This window comes from Coregonus clupeaformis, chromosome 12, assembly GCF_020615455.1.
Source record: "Coregonus clupeaformis isolate EN_2021a chromosome 12, ASM2061545v1, whole genome shotgun sequence".
NCBI lineage: Eukaryota > Metazoa > Chordata > Actinopteri > Salmoniformes > Salmonidae > Coregonus > Coregonus clupeaformis.
This window is the reverse complement of record NC_059203.1, coordinates 14,858,231-14,877,686: the sequence shown is the minus strand read 5'-3', so window position 1 is coordinate 14,877,686 and position 19,456 is coordinate 14,858,231. Positions and strand designations below refer to the sequence as shown.

General features: G+C 43.0%; 1 protein-coding gene across 2 annotated transcripts in view; it reads right to left on the bottom strand.

Annotated features, from left to right (window-relative positions):
• LOC121577873 (centromere protein P) overlaps positions 1-19,456 on the bottom strand; it is a 170,628-nt gene that overhangs the window by 145,440 nt on the left and 5,732 nt on the right. For both annotated transcript variants that reach the window (XM_041891826.2, XM_041891827.2), the window contains exons 5-6: positions 17,447-17,535; positions 3,905-4,001 (exon numbers count right to left, since the gene is read on the bottom strand). In XM_041891826.2, coding sequence (XP_041747760.1) covers positions 3,905-4,001; positions 17,447-17,535 — 186 coding nt within the window. The remainder of the gene's footprint in view (positions 1-3,904; positions 4,002-17,446; positions 17,536-19,456) is intronic.

Sequence of the window (19,456 nt, the reverse complement as noted above, 5' to 3'; positions counted from 1 at the left end):
TAAACAAATATGATGTACACAAAAAAAAAAAAAAAAAAAAGTGTGCACGACTGGCTGGGTTTTGAAATATTTTAATACGATTATTATTTTTTTATTTTTTTATTAAACCCTGCTTTGACGTGTCCATGCATGAAAGTCAACCAAACAAAAACATTTTGCTTTCAAGTGTAATTTGTAAACAACAACAAACTATAAAACTGCAAGAGAAACAAATATCTACGGTTTAGCACATATGCAAATATGGAAAAACTGGGTTCATATTATTAATATTAACTGGGTTCATATTATTCCTTTCGACCAGCCAACTTGGCAGACATAACCACTACATCCTCCAAGTAAATAGGATAATTGTTTCCATATGGCCCTGCTGTTTGATTCCCAATCTTTCATTAGAGTCCTTTCCCATCTTGATATAAAACATGCTTGCAGATCTCACACACACACTTCAAAATCATACATTATCTACCAGCCAATATGGGAACAATCATACATTATCTACCAGTCAATATGGGAACAATCATACATTATCTACCAGCCAATATGTGAACAATCATACATTATCTACCAGTCAATATGGGAACAATCATACATTATCTACCAGCCAATATGGGAACAATCAGACATTATCTACCAGCCAATATGGGAACAATCAGACATTATCTACCAGCCAATATGGGAACAATCATACATTATCTACCAGCCAATATGGGAACAATCATACATTATCTACCAGCCAATATGGGAACAATCATACATTATCTACCAGCCAATATAGGAACAATCAGACATTATCTACCAGCCAATATGGGAACAATCAGACATTATCTACCAGCCAATATGGGAACAATCAGAAGCTGAAGGACACTACTGGATCCCACTGGGTCAGACTATTTCAAGGGATATAATAGTCATTAGACACTGAGTGGACAAAACATTAAGAACACTTTCTCTTTCCATGACAGACTGACCAGGTGAAAGCTATGATCACTTATTGATGTCACTTGTTAAATCCACTTCAAATCAGTGTAGATGAAGGGGAGGAGACAGGTTAAGCCTTGAGACAATTGAGACATGGATTGTGTATGTGTGCCATTCAGAGGGTGAATGGGCAAGACAAAAATATTTCAGTGCCTTTGAACGGGTTATGGTAGTAGGTGCCAGGCGCACCGGTTTGTGTCAAGAACTGCAATGCTGCTGGGTTTTTCACATTCAACAGTTTCCTGTGTGTATCAAGAATGGTCTACCACCCAAAGGACATCCAGCCAACTTGACACAACTGTGGGAAGCATTGGAGTCAACATGGGCCAGCATCCCTGTGGAACGCTTTCGACACCTTGTAGAGTCCATGCCCCGACGAATTGAGGCTGTTCTGAGGACAGGGGGGGGTGCAACTCAATATTAAGGTTTTAATGTGTTGTACACTCAGTGTATATACAAGAGATATAATGGGTATACCATCATATTAGTGCTTTTCTTATATAGGCCACAATTGTCTTTATACACTGAACAAAAATATAAACACAACATGTAAAGTGTTGGTCCCATGTTTCATGAGCTGAAATAAAAGATCCCAGAAATGTTCCATACGCACAAAAAGCTTATTTCTCTCAAATGTTGTGCACAAATTTGTTTACATCCCTGTTAGTGAGCATTTCTCCTTTGCCAAGATAATACATCCACCTGACAGGTGTGGCATATCAAGAAGCTGATTAAACAGCATGATCATTACACAGGTGCACCTTATGCTGGGGACATTAAAAGGCCACTCTAAAATGTGCAGTTTTGTCACACAACACAATGCCACAGATGTCTAAAGTTTTGAGGGAGTGTGCAATTGGCATGCTGACTGCAGGAATGTCCACCAGAGCGGTTGCCAGAGAATGTAATGTTAATTTCTATACCATAAGCCGCCTCCAACGTCGTTTTAGAGAATTTGGCAGTACGTCCAACCAGCCTCACAACCACAGACCACGTGTAACCACGCCAGCCCAGGACCTCCACATCCGGCTTCTTCACCTGCGGGATCATCTGAGACCAGCCAGCCGGACAGCTGATGAAACTGAGGAGTATTTCTGTCTATAATAAAGCCCTTTTGTGGGGAAAAACTCATTCTGATTGGCCTATGCCCTCCAAGGCCCACCATGGCTGCGCCCCTGCCCAGTCATGTGAAATCCATAGATTAGGGCCTAATTAACTTATTTCAATTGACTGATTTCCTTATATGAACTGTAACTCAGTAAAATAGTTGACATTGTTGCGTCTATATGTTTGTTCAGTACATAACAGATATGGTAACAGTTAGGTCATTTAGCAATATTACAAATGCTTCTATATTGACGTATTGAACAGCCAGAGGGGAACAACAGAACCTGTTGATTGGATCATGTTCACAACTTTATCGATCACATTATTGATCACAGAGCCTATTACTCTCATCAACAGATCATTGTCTGTCCAAATAGGCATTACTGCTGATCTAACCTGGACTCCTACTTTTCTCCAGGCAAGCCTGATTCTCAAAAGAGAATATGGTGTGAAGTCAGGAGCAGAATATGGTGTGAAGTCAGGGGCAGAATATGGTGTGAAGTCAGGAGCAGAATATGGTGTGAAGTCAGGAGCAGAATATGGTGTGAAGTCAGGAGCAGAATATGGTGTGAAGTCAGGAGCAGAATATGGTGTGAAGTCAGGAGCAGAATATGGTGTGAAGTCAGGAGCAGAATATGGTGTGAAGTCAGGAGCAGAATATGGTGTGAAGTCAGGAGCAGAATATGGTGTGAAGTCAGGAGCAGAATATGGTGTGAAGTCAGGAGCAGAATATGGTGTGAAGTCAGGAGCAGAATATGGTGTGAAGTCAGGAGCAGAATATGGTGTGAAGTCAGGAGCAGAATATGGTGTGAAGTCAGGAGCAGAATATGGTGTCAAGTCAGGAGCAGAATATGGTGTGAAGTCAGGAGCAGAATATGGTGTGAAATCAGGCACTTTGAAACGACTGCTCATCTGTCAGCTTGACAGGTTGGCTAAGGTATGAAGATCCAGCTGTGAACCATTTTGAACACTCTTACAGTAAAATCATTGATCAGATAACGTCTAGGAACATGCTGATGTCAGCAGAAAGCAACCATCTCACTTCCCGCCCAATAAGTGTTCAGACAGAAATGCAGAGTCTATTGTTTCTCTATGGAAGTCACACGTTGGATGAACGACGGTGGAAACAACTGTTCAGTCAATTTCCTATTTTTCTTTATGTGCATTGTAGTTAAAAGGTTGAACTTAGTTCAAATGTTGACGATAGAAAGAGGGATGCGTAAACCAGTCCAAACCAGTCTAAACCAGTCTAAACCAGTGTTTACCAGTCTAAACCAGTCTAAACCAGTCTTAATGCATTTCATCCTTCTTTGTCGGAACAGGCTCTGTAACCCGGCAACACCACCTTAACCTTCCTGAGATTTTCTACACTTCCAAACTCAGGTTGTTTATTTTACCCTGCCAGATGTTCCCTGGGACTCAGATACGGGTTGTGGTTATTCAATGTGGCCAAAGTAAAAAGTATCCTTCTCTATCCTCTTCATTTTTAATTTGAGTGCCTGGCTTCAGCATTCATGGAAATGTATTTCTAGTCTGACTAAAAGTTCTGCTGCAACCTTGCCGTCTATGCGGGTTACAGCAGATCGATCCTCCCGTTGTGACAGCAACGAGGGGAGTGTTTAACGGCACTCAGTCAGTCAGTCAGTCATACCTGGATGGAAGACGATACCTTGAGGCAGGTGTGCAAGACTTGGGTCACACATGAAGAGAGAGAGAGAGAGAGAGCTGTGCTGTTGTCCATGGCCTATGCGAGCAGTGAAAGGACCAAGTAAGTCCTACCTGGACCAAGTAAGTCCTACCTGGACCAAGTAAGTCCTACCTGGAAGTGCTGGAATGTTCTACGTCTGTCTTCGCACCTGTCCGAGAACCTCCTGACGGTCCTGAAGAACAGCAACAGGTCCCGCTTGTCCTCCGCTCTGCGGGAAAACATAAAAACACTGCTAGTCAGTCACCACACTACATCATTACACTTACGTCCTTTAGCAGACGCTCTTATCCAGAGCCACTTACAAATTGGTGCATTCAACTTATGATAGCCAGTGGGACAACCACTTCACAATATGTTTTTTTTTTTTTTTTTCTAATTGTTCAATTCTTAAATTTTAGAGTATATTTATAAATGTTTCCTAATCATTTTTGGGGGGTGAGGGGGGGGGGGTAGAAGGATTACTTTTATACTATCCCGGTCATTATCACACATTATCACAGCACATTATCATACAGTATCACTGAACCTTATCAAGAACAGCAACAGGTCCTACTTGTCCTCCGCTCTGCAATTTGAAATCAATATGAAATCCCTAAAACAAGTGATGGGATTTCAGTCCTGGCCCGCAACAGATAACCCTCATTGACTCTTGTTTTAAGTCACGTCCTCATTGGAGACCTAATGGTCCTAAAAGTCCTGGGAGATCTTGCATCTATTCATTTTAGTCATTTAGCTTATCCAGAGCGACTTACAGTTAAGTGAGTGCATTCATTTTTTCATACTGGCCCCCCCCCCGTGGGAAACGAACCCACAACCCTGGCGTTGCAAGCGCCATGCTCTACCAACTGAGCTACAAGATACTGTAGGGCTGGCTTGAAACAGAGGGTTACCTACTGAACATAGCATGGTTGTTTTAGAGACTCCGTCTGATCTGAAATCCCGCAACTGCGGCCTTGGACTGATTCATGTAAATACCAGAAGTTTGAGTTCTAAAATTGATTTTATTGTAACTCTGGCTTCTCAAACCAACGTGGGCATTCTGATTATTTTTTGAATCTTGGTTAAAAGAAGTCTCTGCCGAATTCTGATGAGTCTCTGACTGGTTATAATATACAGCGCCTTCAGAAAGAATTCATACCCCTTGACTTATTCAAAATGTTGTTGTGTTATAGCCTGAATTCAAAATGGATTAAATTGGGGCGTATTCTCACCCATCAGTATTTCTGGGTAAGTCTAAGAGCTTTGCACACCTGGATTGTACAATATTTGCACATTTTTCATGCTCTATAAAAAAAGAAATATTCAAGCTCTGTCAGTTGGTTGTTGATCATTGACATTTTCAAGACTTGCCATAGACTTTCAAGCCTATTTAATAAAACTGTAACTAGGCCACTCAGGAACATTCAATGTCGTCTTGGTAAGCAACTCCAGCGTATATTTGGCCTTGTGTTTTTAGGTTATTGTCCTGCTGAAAGGTGAATTTGTCTCCCAGTGTCTGGTGGAAAGCAGACTGAACCAGGTTTTCCTCTAGGACTTAGCTCTATTCAGTTTCTTTTTATCCTAAAAAACTCCCTAGTCCTTGCCGATGACAAGCATACCCATAACATGATGCAGCCACCACCATTCCTGATATATGAAGTGTGGTACTCAGTGATGTGTTGTGTTGGATTTGCCCAAACATAACGCTTTGTATTCAGGACAAAGTTAATTTCTTTGCCCCATTTTTTGCAGTTTTTATTGTAAACAGGATGCATGTTTTGGAATATTTATATTCTGTACAAGCTTCCTTCTTTTCACTCTGTCATTTAGGTTAGTATTTTGGAGTAACTACAATGCTGTTGATCCATCCTCAGTTTTCTCCTATCACAACCATTAAACTAACTGTTTTAAAGTCACCATTGGCCTCATGGTGAAATCCTTGAGCGGTTTCCTTCCTCTCCGGCAACGGAGTTAGGAAGGACGCCTGTATGTTTGTAGTGACTGGGTGTATTTAAACACCATCAAAAGTGTAATTAATAACTTCACCATGGTCAAATGGATATTCAATATCTGCCCTTCTTTGCGAGGCATTGGAAAACCTCCCTGATCTTTGTGGTTGAATCTGTGATTGAAATGCACTGCTCGACTGAGGGACCTTACAGATAATTGTATGTGTGGGGTACAGAGATGAGGTAGTCATTCAAAAATCATGTTAAAACACTATTATTGCACACAGAGTGAGTCCATGCAACTTATTATGTGACTTGGTAAGGACATTTTTACTCCTGAACTAATTTAGGCTTGCCATAACATACGGGTTGAATACTTCTTGACCCAAGACATTTCAGCTTTTCCTTTTTAATTACATTTGTACAAATGTCTAAACCTAATTCCCCTTTGACATTATGTGGTATTGTGTGTAGGCCAGTGAAACAAAATCTCAATTTACCGGTAATCCATTTTAAATTCAGGCTGTAACACAACAAAATGTGGAAAAGTGATATAAATACTTTCTGAAGGCACTGTATCCAGATCTGACAGAGGTGGGTGGGTGTCGCCATATTCGTAAAGAGCAGCGTAAAGTGCTACAGAGGGTAGTGCGTACGGCCCAATACATCACTGGCCTTCCAGCTTCCTGCCATCCAGGACCTCTATACCAGGCGGTTGTCAAAGACTCCAGCCACCCTAGTCATAGACTGTTCTCTCTGCTACTGCACGGCAAGCGGTACCGGAGCGCCAAGTCTAGGTCCAAAAGGCTCCTTAACGGCTTCTACCCCCCAAGCCATAATACTGCTGAACAATTAATCAAATGGCAACCCGGACTATTTACATTGGATTGGTTGATGCCAGTATCAGATAGGCTGAAATATATTTGTACTGAGCTAAATCTAACTAAACCAACTCGCCCCAACTTTAAACAGAAATCTCCTACTTTAGATATTATTCTAACAAATGCCCCTCATAAGTATAATGCCAATGGAATCTTTGCTAATGAACTCAGTGACCATTTTCCCATTGCCTGCATAAGAGATGCTAATTTCGTGATTTCTGACACCATCAGAAATCACGCGTTGAGTCCTATCTGACAGATCATTCTCAAACCACTTGCAATAAGCCTGATCCAGGCCTATTTCAGTCAACCTTTTGAATGAGAATGTAATAGTCAACAGTCAAGTTTAAAAACGTTTTTAACTGACAGTTGCCCAGGGATTCTATAATATATATATATATATATTTCCTGACAGTTCCTGACACCGGTGACACCATTTACTAGATTTCAGCAGCCACTACTCTTAAATGTGTGGATGCCGTCTACCAGAGCTCCTTCGCTTTATTACAGGTGACAGTTTTAATACTCATCACTGCATCAAAAAGGTTGTCTGGTCCTCATTAAAGTCCCCTAGATCACTTCACTATTCCCTGTCTGTTTACAAAGCTCTACTACACAAGCTTCCGACTTACCTAACTTCGCTGTTAAAATATAAAAACATGGAGATACCAAACCCGTTCACAAGGTTGGTTCGTCTCCACAGAACCAGATAAATCCGCTTTTAGTTTTAAAGCACCTCATTGCTGGAACCAACTGCAAAATACATTAGAATTGGATGTTCTGGTGCCGCTCAGGCAATTAAAAATATATTAAAAATATTGACTGGGGACCTTCTTATTGAGGAATGTAATCGTTTTTCCTTGAATATTTGCTGTATTTTGACTAGTTTTATATTGTATTTGATTTGAGAATTTGTCTTATTAAATTGTATATGCAGGACTCCCTTTTGATAGAGACCCTTGTCTCAATGGTGACTCCCTGCTTAAATAAAAAGTAGAATACATTTTTTTTAAAGAATAGTGTCATGGCACCGCTGTTACTCACTGCACCACTCAACACATTATCACATCACAAAAACAAACAGGATTTGATGAAAATGGGAGATGCTTGTAGGAATATGCAAGCTACATAACAAATAGGAAACTCTGCCCCATATTTAAAAGTACAATCCCACTCAGCAGCCACTTGTTGGATGAGGCTCCTCTGACATTTCTAGAAACTTTCCACAGATGTTTGTCGGCCAGGGGCCCCCAGGCTGAGAGGCATCGGGAAGAAGTTTCCACTGCCATGGAGCACCCAGCTCCGCTCCCTGCTCTGCTCAGCTCCATTCAGGGGGAAGAGATGCCATAAAAATGTCTGATGGAAACATGGCAAGGCCCTGACAAACCCACTCAAACAAGACTGAGGAGACAAACTAAGCAGCGTAATGACTACAGCATTAGGTCTACAGTGTATCTGATGGTATACACAGCATTAGGTCTACAGTGTATCTGGTGGTATATACAGCATTAGGTCTACAGTGTATCTGGTGGTATATACAGCATTAGGTCTACAGTGTATCTGATGGTATATACAGCATTAGGTCTACAGTGTATCTGGTGGTATATACAGCATTAGGTCTACAGTGTATCTGATGGTATATACAGCATTAGGTCTACAGTGTATCTGGTGGTATATACAGCATTAGGTCTACAGTGTATCTGGTGGTATACAGTGCCATCAGAGAGTATTTCATACTGAATTCAAAATGGATTAAATAGATTTTCTTTCTCACCCATCTACACATTATATCCCATAATGACAAAGTGAAAACATGTTTTTGACAGAAATATCTCATTTACATAAGTTCACACCCCCATTTGCTATGACACTCCAAATTGAGCTCAGGTGCGTCCAATTTCCTTTCATCATCCTTGAGACGTCACTACAACTTGATTGGAGTCCACCTGTGTCCAATTCACTTGTTTGGAAAGGATTTAGAAAAGAAACACACCGGACTATATACATTTCCCACAGTTGACAGTTGCATGTCAGATCAGAAACTATACCATTAAGTTCAAGGAACTGGCCGTAGATCTCCGAGATAGAATTGTGATGAGGCATATATCTGGGGGATGGTATGAAAAATGTCTACTGTTGAAAGTTTCCAAGTGGTCTCCATCGTTGGGAAATGGAAACAATATGGAACTACCCAGAGTCTGCCTAGAGCCGGCCGGCCGTCCGACCAAACTGAGCAACCGGGCAAGAAGGACCTTGGTCAGGGAGGTGACCAAGAACCCATTAACCACTGATAGAACTACAGAGTTCCTTGGCCGAGATGGGAGAACCTGCCAGAAGGACATCAGTTTCTACAGCACTTCACCTATCTGGGCTTTATGGGAGAGTGACCAGACGGAAGCCACTCCTGAGAAAAAAAAGGCACATGACAGCGCGCCTGGAGTTCGCAAAAAAGGCATGTGAAAGACTGAGAGTATAAGGCAAAATATTCTGTGGTCTGATGAGACAAAAATTTAACTCTTTGGCCTGAATGCAAAGCGCTATGTCTGAAGAAAACCAGGCACAGCTCGTCACCCGTCTAACACCATCCCTACTGTGAAGCATGGGGGTGGCAGCATCATGCTATGGGGATGCTTTTCAGCGGCAGGGACACCGGTAAGGATAGAGGGAACAATGAATGGAGCAAATACTTGATGAGAACTTGCTTCAGAGTGAAAATGAACTTAGACTGGGGCGAAGATTTACGTTCCAACAGGACAATGACCCCAAGCATACAGCCAAAGCAATGCTGGAATGGATTCAGAACAAGAATGTGAAAGTCCTTGAGTGGCCCAGCCAAAGCCCAGACTTGAATCCCATAGACAATCTGTGGAAAGACTTGAAGACTGCTGTTCTCCTCCGCTACCCATCTAACTTAACAGAGCTTGAGAAAATCTGCAAGGAAGAAAATCCCCAAATCCATTTGTGCAAAGCTGATACAGACATACCCAAGACGACTCAAAGCTGTAAATCGCCACCAAAGGTGATTCTAACATGTATTGTCTCAGCCAATGGGATATTTGCCAATGCGTTCAGTGGCAATTGTCCCGTTGCTTGCATAAGAGATGTTAAGCTACCTAAATCGCACTCATGCACTATTTCAAAGATACATTTTAGGAATTTTAAATGAGCAAAATTTTTTGTCTGAGCTGAGGTTGAGTGACTGGTGGGTTGTGTCAACAATCATTTACTCGGATCAGGCCCTTAATTGTTTTATTTCCTTGTTGCAGATAAACATGCGCCACACAAAATGCTAAGGGTGAAACACAGATCTAATCCTTGGTTATCTGTGAAATTACAGGAAAGAAATGTAGCTTGGGCTAAGGCTAGATGGACTGATTCTACGTCTGACTGGCAGTCCTTCAGACATTTCAGATATAGAGGTCTGTCTCTGATTAGAAAAGCAAAATCAACATATTTTTGGAATTGCGTATCGGAGAGTGGTATTAATTCAGCTAACTTCTAGAAAGTAGTAAAATCTTTTAATCAAAACTCCACCCCCCTCATTGCCCCAGCAGGTCCCGACAGCCTCTGGTTCCATACTAGACAAAAATGGAAGTGTGTGGTGCTTTTAATGACCATTTTGCTTCAGCTGGCCACCTGTTTGAAAGGATAGTCTCTGAAAATCCACTAGAGGGAGTCCTCTAGTCACCTCAGAACAGAGTGTAGAGAATTGTGCACTAATAGACTCAGACTATTTTCATTTCAACCTTTGCTAAAGATTGGATGTAAAAAAAAAAAATCCATATTCAGTTCCAGATAAGCATGCTCCATATAAAAAGGCTAAGAGTAAAGGATAGATCAAAATGCATGAATTGTCTGAAAATTTACAGGAAATAAATGTAGCTTGGGCTAAGGCTAGATTGACTATTTAATACATTTTAGAATAAGGCTGTAACGTAACAAAATGTGGAAGGGGTCTGAATACTTTCCAAATGCACCCGTATGTGTTGTTCTCTAATTATCACAAAAATGTTTCAGATGGACATTCATTGAATGGTTCTTCCATCGATCGGGTTCCCGCCTATAAATATCTGGGCTTTTGGATTGACAAGGATTTAACTTTTTTTTTTTAAACATACTGATGAGCTACTTAAAAAGCTAATTTAAAGTAGCCTTCTTTTTTTTTTTGAAATAGATCTTGCCTCTCCCTAAAACAGCAGGAAGCAGATTGTATAGTCAACTTTCCTGCCAGTTCTTGACTATGGTGACTCCATTTACCAGAATGCAGCAGCCACTACTCTTAAACCATTGGATGCTGTCTACCATAGCGCCATTCGCTTTATCACAGGTGACAGTTTTAATACTCATCACTGCATCAAAAAGGTTGTCTGGTCCTCATTAAAGTCCCCTAGATCACTTCACTATTCCCTGTCTGTTTACAAAGCTCTACTACACAAGCTTCCGACTTACCTAACTTCGCTGTTAAAATATAAAAACATGGAGATACCAAACCCGTTCACAGGGTTGGTTCGTCTCCACAGAACTAGATAAATCGTTGGTTAACTCAAAAGGTTCCTCGGGTAAATCCGCTTTTAGTTTTAATACGTTTTAACAATTTGTAGAACTCATTAAAAATGTGATGTTCTGGTGCCACTCGGGCAGTTTAGGGTGTTAATTGAGGACCTTTCATAAATGTGTTTTGTATTGATTGCTGTTTTGTTTTACATTGTTTTGGTTGTGATCAGGGCACCCTTGGAAACGAGACCTCAGTGGGTTTACCCTGAATAAATAAAGAATTTAAAAAATAAAAATATTTATGTAAATTAGATGTCTGTATCTCGTTTTCAATAAATTAGCCAAACTTTCTAAAAACATGTTTTCACTTTCATTGTGGGGTATTGTGTGTGTAGATGGGTGAGAAAAAACATTGATGTCATCCATTTTGAATTCAGGCTGTAACAACAAAATGTGGAATAGGTCAAGGGGTATGAATAGTTTCTTAAGGCACTGTTCTATTGGCCTTTTATACTGTTTCAGACGTCCTGCCATAACAAGGTAGGCTCTTATATGCATCTTATACATAACAAACCATGTGTTTTTATCGCTCCAAAAGCTCCAATCCAACCCAGGTGTCAGCAATCAGTAATTCCAACATTTTAGTGCCTGTATTGGCATGGCATCTAGGAATCTCTCTCTGCTAGACCAGTCAGCAGTTTACATGAGATGTCGCCATCAGGGTTTTCTCTGAGTAATGATTAAAAAAAAGCCCTCTGCCCCAGACAGAGAAAATATACAGACTACTCAGGATCCGTCCCAAATGCCACCCTTTTCCGTGCACTACTTTTGACTAGGGCCCACAGGGCTCTGGTCGAAGGTAGTGCACTAAATAGGGAATAGGGTGGCATTTGGGACGAAACCACAGACTTGTGTGAGAATCATTATCTCCGGTGGTTTTCCACGTCTCATGTGCCAGCACCGATCCTCAGTCAGACCAGACAATACGATCCAGATGTACAGGCTAAGAGGACCAGCGGCATGTTTGGGTCTGCTGCAAAGAGAGAACAAGTCCCCACTAATCAATCCAGAGATTTAGGAGAGAAATCGGTTAGTTATGCAACGGGCTTCCTCATGCCTCCAGTCAAACACAGAAGACTCAAGACAGATATTTGAGCTTATGCAGAAAAAAAAGGAAGAAAAAAAAACACACAAATGGTCCAATAGAACCAGGAAAATGTTCTATTCAGCAGTGCAGCTACTACTACACACTGTATTTGCATTGCTTTTATCCATCCAGCACCAGTGATTAGAACTAGAATGACTGACGCTCAAATCCACTTTCATGTGTTTTTACTAAGTGGAGCAGGAGACTGCTCTGAGCTTCAGTAAAAAAAGTACACCATTAAAATAAATCAAATCAGATACAGTGAGGGGGAAAAAAAGTATTTGATCCCCTGCTGATTTTGTACGGTTGCCCACTGACAAAGAAATGATCTGTAGCTCCGTTTGGTAGAGCATGGCGCTTACAACGCCAGGGTTGTGGGTTCGTTTCCCACGGGGGGCCAGTATGAAAATGTATGCACTCACTAACTGTAAGTCGCTCTGGATAAGAGCGTCTGCTAAATGACTAAAATGTAAAATGTATAATTTTAATGGTACGTTTATTTGAACAGTGAGTGACAGAATAACAACAACAAAATCCAGAAAAACGCATTTAAAAAATGTTATACATTGATTTGCATTTTAATGAGGGAAATAAGTATTTGACCCCCTCTCAATCAGAAAGATTTCTGGCTCCCAGGTGTCTTTTATACAGGTAACGAGCTGAGATTAGGAGCACACTCTTAAAGGGAGTGCTCCTAATCTCAGCTTGTTACCTGTATAAAAGACACATGTCCACAGAAGCAATCAATCAGATTCCAAACTCTCCACCATGGCCAAGACCAAAGAGCTCTCCAAGGATGTCAGGGGCAAGATTGTAGACCTACACAAGGCTGGAATGGGCTACAAGACCATCGCCAAGCAGCTTGGTGAGAAGGTGACAACAGTTGGTGCGATTATTTGCAAATGGAAGAAAAACAAAAGAACTGTCAATCTCCATCGGCCTGGGGCTCCATGCAAGATCTCACCTCGTGGAGTTGCAATGATCATGAGAACGGTGAGGAATCAGCCCAGAACTACATGGGAGGATCTTGTCAATGATCTCAAGGCAGCTGGGACCATAATCACCAAGAAAACAATTGGTAACACACTACGCCGTGAAGGACTGAAATCCTGCAGCGCCCACAAGGTCCCCCTGCTCAAGAAAGCACATATACATGCCCGTCTGAAGTTTGCCAATGAACATCTGAATGATTCAGAGGAGAACTGGGTGAAAGTGTTGTGGTCAGATGAGACCAAAATCGAGCTCTTTGGCATCAACTCAACTCGCCGTGTTTGGAGGAGGAGGAATTCTGCCTATGACCCCAAGGACACCATCCCCACCGTCAAACATGGAGGTGGAAACATTATGCTTTGGGGGTGTTTTTCTGCTAAGGGGACAGGACAACTTCACCGCATCAAAGGGACGATGGACGGGGCCATGTACCGTCAAATCTTGGGTGAGAACCTCCTTCCCTCAGCCAGGGCATTGAAAATGGGTATTCCAGCATGACAATGACCCAAAATACACACGCCAAAGGCAACAAAGGAGTGGCTCAAAAGAAGCACATTAAGGTCCTGGAGTGGCCTAGCCAGTCTCCAGACCTTAATCCCATAGAAAATATGTGGAGGGAGCTGAAGGTTCGAGTTGCCAAACGTCAGCCTCGAAACCTTAATGACTTGGAGAAGGTCTGCAAAGAGGAGTGGGACAAAATCCCTCCTGAGATGTGTGCAAACCTGGTGGCCAACTACAAGAAACGTCTGACCTCTGATTGCCAACAAGGGTTTTGCCACCAAGTACTAAGTCATGTTTTGCAGAGGGGTCAAATACTTATTTCCCTCATTAAAATGCAAATCAATTTATAAAAAATTTTACATGCGTTTTTCTGGATTTTTTTGTTGTTATTCTGTCTCTCACTGTTCAAATAAACCTACCATTAAAATTATAGACTGAATTTCTTTGTCAGTGGACAAACGTACAAAATCAGCAGGGGATCAAATACTTTTTACCCTCACTGTAAACACTCTAGTACTGCACGTGATGACAGAGGCCTAGCTACGGCGTGACAGAGGCCTAGCTACGGCGTGACAGAGGCCTAGCTACGGCGTGACAGAGGCCTAGCTACGGCGTGACAGAGGCCTAGCTACGGCGTGACAGAGACCTAGCTACGGCGTGACAGAGGCCTAGCTACGGCGTGACAGAGGCCTAGCTACGGCGTGACAGAGGCCTAGCTACGGCGTGACAGAGGCCTAGCTACGGCGTGACAGAGACCTAGCTACGGCGTGACAGAGACTTAGCTACGGCGTGACAGAGGCCTAGCTACGGCGTGACAGAGACCTAGCTACGGCGTGACAGAGGCCTAGCTACGGCGTGACAGAGGCCTAGCTACGGCGTGACAGAGGCCTAGCTACGGCGTGACAGAGGCCTAGCTACGGCGTGACAGAGACCTAGCTACGGCGTGACAGAGACCTAGCTACGGCGTGACAGAGGCCTAGCTACGGCGTGACAGAGGCCTAGCTACGGCGTGACAGAGACCTAGCTACGGCGTGACAGAGGCCTAGCTACGGCGTGACAGAGGCCTAGCTACGGCGTGACAGAGGCCTAGCTACGGCGTGACAGAGGCCTAGCTACGGCGTGACAGAGGCCTAGCTACGGCGTGACAGAGACCTAGCTACGGCGTGACAGAGACCTAGCTACGGCGTGACAGAGACCTAGCTACGGCGTGACAGAGACCTAGCTACGGCGTGACAGAGACCTAGCTACGGCGTGACAGAGACCTAGCTACGGCGTGACAGACCTAGCTACGGCGTGACAGAGGCCTAGCTACGGCGTGACAGAGACCTAGCTACGGCGTGACAGAGACCTAGCTACGGCGTGACAGAGGCCTAGCTACGGCGTGACAGAGGCCTAGCTACGGCGTGACAGAGACCTAGCTACGGCGTGACAGAGACCTAGCTACGGCGTGACAGAGGCCTAGCTACGGCGTGACAGAGACCTAGCTACGGCGTGACAGAGGCCTAGCTACGGCGTGACAGAGACCTAGCTATGGCGTGACAGAGACCTAGCTACGGCGTGACAGAGGCCTAGCTACGGCGTGACAGAGGCCTAGCTACGGCGTGACAGAGGCCTAGCTACGGCGTGACAGAGGCCTAGCTACGGCGTGACAGAGGCCTAGCTATGGCGTGACAGAGGCCTAGCTACGGCGTGACAGAGGCCTAGCTACGGCGTGACAGAGGCCTAGCTACGGCGTGACAGAGGCCTAGCTACGGCGTGACAGAGGCCTAGCCACAGCACCACTATGGGTGTGGATGCACACTGCAGTAATTTCTGTCTGGATATAAATCACATGGACTGTTGTCTCGACCGAACCATATGGCAGGGAAACATTATATATAGCTGGTTTTATATAGATGCTTTCTGATATATAGCCTAATCCTAAGACTTTTGGAAGTACGTTGGTCCTCTAACAGATATGAACTAGGCCTACATAAGACTAGCACTGTCTCAACGGGAGATTTCACTTCTTACACAGACTACTGTTGACAGTGTCAAATCGCTTTTTTACTACTAAAACCTCTCAGATTAACTAAAATGTTGGCTCAATAAAATAGAATGTGTTGAGCCGTGTAAGCATGGTGATTTATGGGAGAGCAGAGCAGTGAAAATGGGAAATGAAATGTTTTACTAAATCGTGACCATCACCCCCTTAAGTTTTTTCCTGCCAAAATGGGACATTGTTGTAGAAAAATAAAAAATCATGTGATGATGTTTCTGTTAGGAAGAATTAGAACCGTTCAAGTTGATATAGTCACTCAGTCGCTCTGGATAAGAGCGTCTGCTAAATGACTAAAAATGTCAAATGTAAATAAAAAGAGCTTCAAGAACACAGACCATCGGTCTATAAGCGTAACACTCAGCAGAACCGACTCTGCAATAAAAATGGCTTCAATCTACAGTTACTATTCCACTGGACAAATAGAGAGATGATGCCAAACACAATGACCGGTCCCTAATACAACCCTATTCCCTATATAGTGCACTACTTTTGACCAGAGCCCTGCATCCCAAATGACACCCTATTCCCTATATAGTGCACTACTTTTGACCAGAGCCCTGCATCCCAAATGACACCCTATTCCCTATATATTGTGCTACAGTTGAGCAGAAGCACCCTGCGTCATATTCCCTACATAGTAAACTACTACAGAGCTCTGGTCAAAAGTAGTGCGCTATGTAGGGAATAGGGTGCCATTTGGGACGTGGACAAAGACGAGACTTACAGCAGACCAACACTGGGACAACAGATTGGTCTTCAAATCTTCTTCAGATCTTCAAAACAGCCTGTAGCTGTCTTTTACCAGAGTATTTTACATATGCTTGAAACGGGCATGATTTAATTGATTCAACAACCAAAAATACATATACGTTTAGCTTTCTTAATAAACAAGAAAACAAATAGTTATTTCTGGTTGTTTATCAAAAGTTAGCAGGCTAATTCATTGATCCTCCTTTGTAGTTTACCCCTCTGGGCAGAGAGCCTTCTGGTCAGAACCAAGCCCTCTGACCCTGTTTCAGCCTTCTGGTCAGAACCAAGCCCTATGACCCTGTTTCAGCCTTCTGGTCAGAACCAAGCCCTATGACCCTGGTCAGAACCAAGCCCTCTGACCCTGTTTCAGCCTTCTGGTCAGAACCAAGCCCTCTGACCCTGTTTCAGCCTTCTGGTCAGAACCAAGCCCTATGACCCTGGTCAGAACCAAGCCCTCTGACCCTGTTTCAGCCTTCTGGTCAGAACCAAGCCCTATGACCCTGTTTCAGCCTTCTGGTCAGAACCAAGCCCTATGACCCTGTTTCAGCCTTCTGGTCAGAACCAAGCCCTCTGACCCTGTTTCAGCCTTCTGGTCAGAACCAAGCCCTATGACCCTGTTTCAGCCTTCTGGTCAGAACCAAGCCCTATGACCCTGTTTCAATGTTAGAGTGTTCAGTTGAGTCCTAAACAAACAAGTGTTCAGTTGAGTCCTAAACAAACAAGTGTTCAGTTGAGTCCTAAGATGAGCTGAACAACAAGTCTGGTTACTGGGTTTCACGTTTTCCCATTCACAAATGACGTGCACCAGGAAGTAGTTAGGCCTATACTGTTTCTGTGTACCCTGACAGTAAAGATATTGATCGCTATTGAAAGAGCGAATATTACACCAGTAATAATACATGTTTCAACATGCGGCCTTACCCAGACACAAATGTACTGAGGTCCTTAAACTCCGTGCTGTCCATGATGATGTTGAGGTCAGTGATCGTCCTCACCAGGGTAGTATCCTCCTATAAAAAAGGTCAACGCCGTCAGTTAGCTATAAACAGTAGCAATTAACTAAATCATAATAAAATTATGCGATACACTGAACTGATACTTATTCAACAAAAGCAGACTTTGGTCTAAAAGCATCCATAACCAGCAGTATTAGACGGTTCTCTATTGGAAATCTGAATTGTACTTTATGCTACTTGCTTTATGCTACTTGCTTTATGCTACTTGCTTTCCATTCAACAAAAGGTTCTAGAATCACTTAACTGAGGGGTGATATGTATGATTCCTGCTCTAGTCTTCCATAAATATAGTTCTACACTGCCCCCTTGTGTTGAAGACCGCAGATAAGTCTGACAAAATGTTCATCCATTCAACCCTTTAAGATATAGGCCTACTTGCTACAGGCAATTTCTGGACAATATTTCTGTCAATTAAAATACCCAAACCAGCAAAAATCCACTTTTTTCGAGCTCAACGACGATTGTCAGAGCTTTCCCCATGATGTTGCACAACGATTTATGTCAATAAATCATAGTTTTAGTCAAAGTATGATATATTTGGGCTTGTCGTGACATATCCGAACTGCCCACTTCGTTCAAATCTGTGTGAATGCGGTGTCTTTTCCTATGATATGATGTACAAATTGTTGTCAGCCTACATTTCGTTTCAGGGTTGGGTTTTATTTGAACGTTACCGTCCACCAGCATGGCATTGTTTATTAATCAGAAACAGCTGCAAAGTACTTCCTCTTCGTGACGGAGATGAGCCAACAGCCTTGTGTCTACCTGGCCTCCCGAGCCTGGGAACTAACTCCAATACGGGGTAACTTTACAAACTGGTTCTTGCACCTCTACTTTTTTTTTTTGTTTACCAAAAAATGACACATCATTAGATATGTTGCACTGTGTCCATTTCAATGTAGAAAAATGCATATTAGCCATCTTTCAATAGTTATCCATAGTACCAGAGCTTCATCTTATTCTTTCTAACTATTTCTATGGTGGATTCACGGCCGCTATCTATGGAAGATGACAAAACTTGAGATAACATTAGATGGTGAAGTCACTATTTATACAGCAGTATGTGGACACTCCTTCATATTAGTGGACTTGGTTATTTCAGTCACACCCGTTGCTGACAGGTGTATAAAACTGAGCACACAGCCATGCAATCTCCATAGACAAACATCGGCAGTAGAATGGCCTTACTGAAGAGCTCAGTGACTTTCAACGTGGCACCGTCATAGGATGCCACCTTTCCAACAAGTCAGTTCGTCAAATTTCTGCCCTGGTCAACTGTAAGTGCTGTTATTGTGAAGTGGAAACTTCTAGGAGCAACAACGGATCAGCCGCAAAATGGTAGGCACCACAAGCTCACAAAATGGGACCGCCGAGTGCTGAAGCGCGTAAAAGCGCAGTGTTTCCTCTGCAAAAATGTGTAGCAGTGACTGGCCTGCAAAGAGCCCTGACCTCAACCCCATCAAACACCTTTGGGATGAATTGGAACGCCGACTGCGAGCCAGGCCTAATCACCCAACATCAGTGCCCGATCTCACTAATGCTCTTGTGGCTGAATGGAAGCAAGTCCCCCGCAGCAATGTTCCAACATCTAGTGGAAAGCCTTCCCAGAAGAGTGGAGGCTGTTATAGCAGCAAAGGGGGGGACCAACTCCATATTAATGCCCATTTTGGAATGAGATGTTCGATGAGCAGGTGTCCACATCCTTTTGGTCATGTAGTGTATGTTTGGCTGTGAGTGATGAGAGAAAAATGAAAATAATTGGCCTCAGCGACAATTTTTTGAATAATTAAATGGATATCCCCTGTAGCTCAGTTTGGTAGAGCATGGCGCTTGCAACGCCAGGGTTGTGGGTTCGTTTCCCACGGGGGGCCAGTATGAAAATGTATGCACTCACTAACTGTAAGTCGCTCTGGAT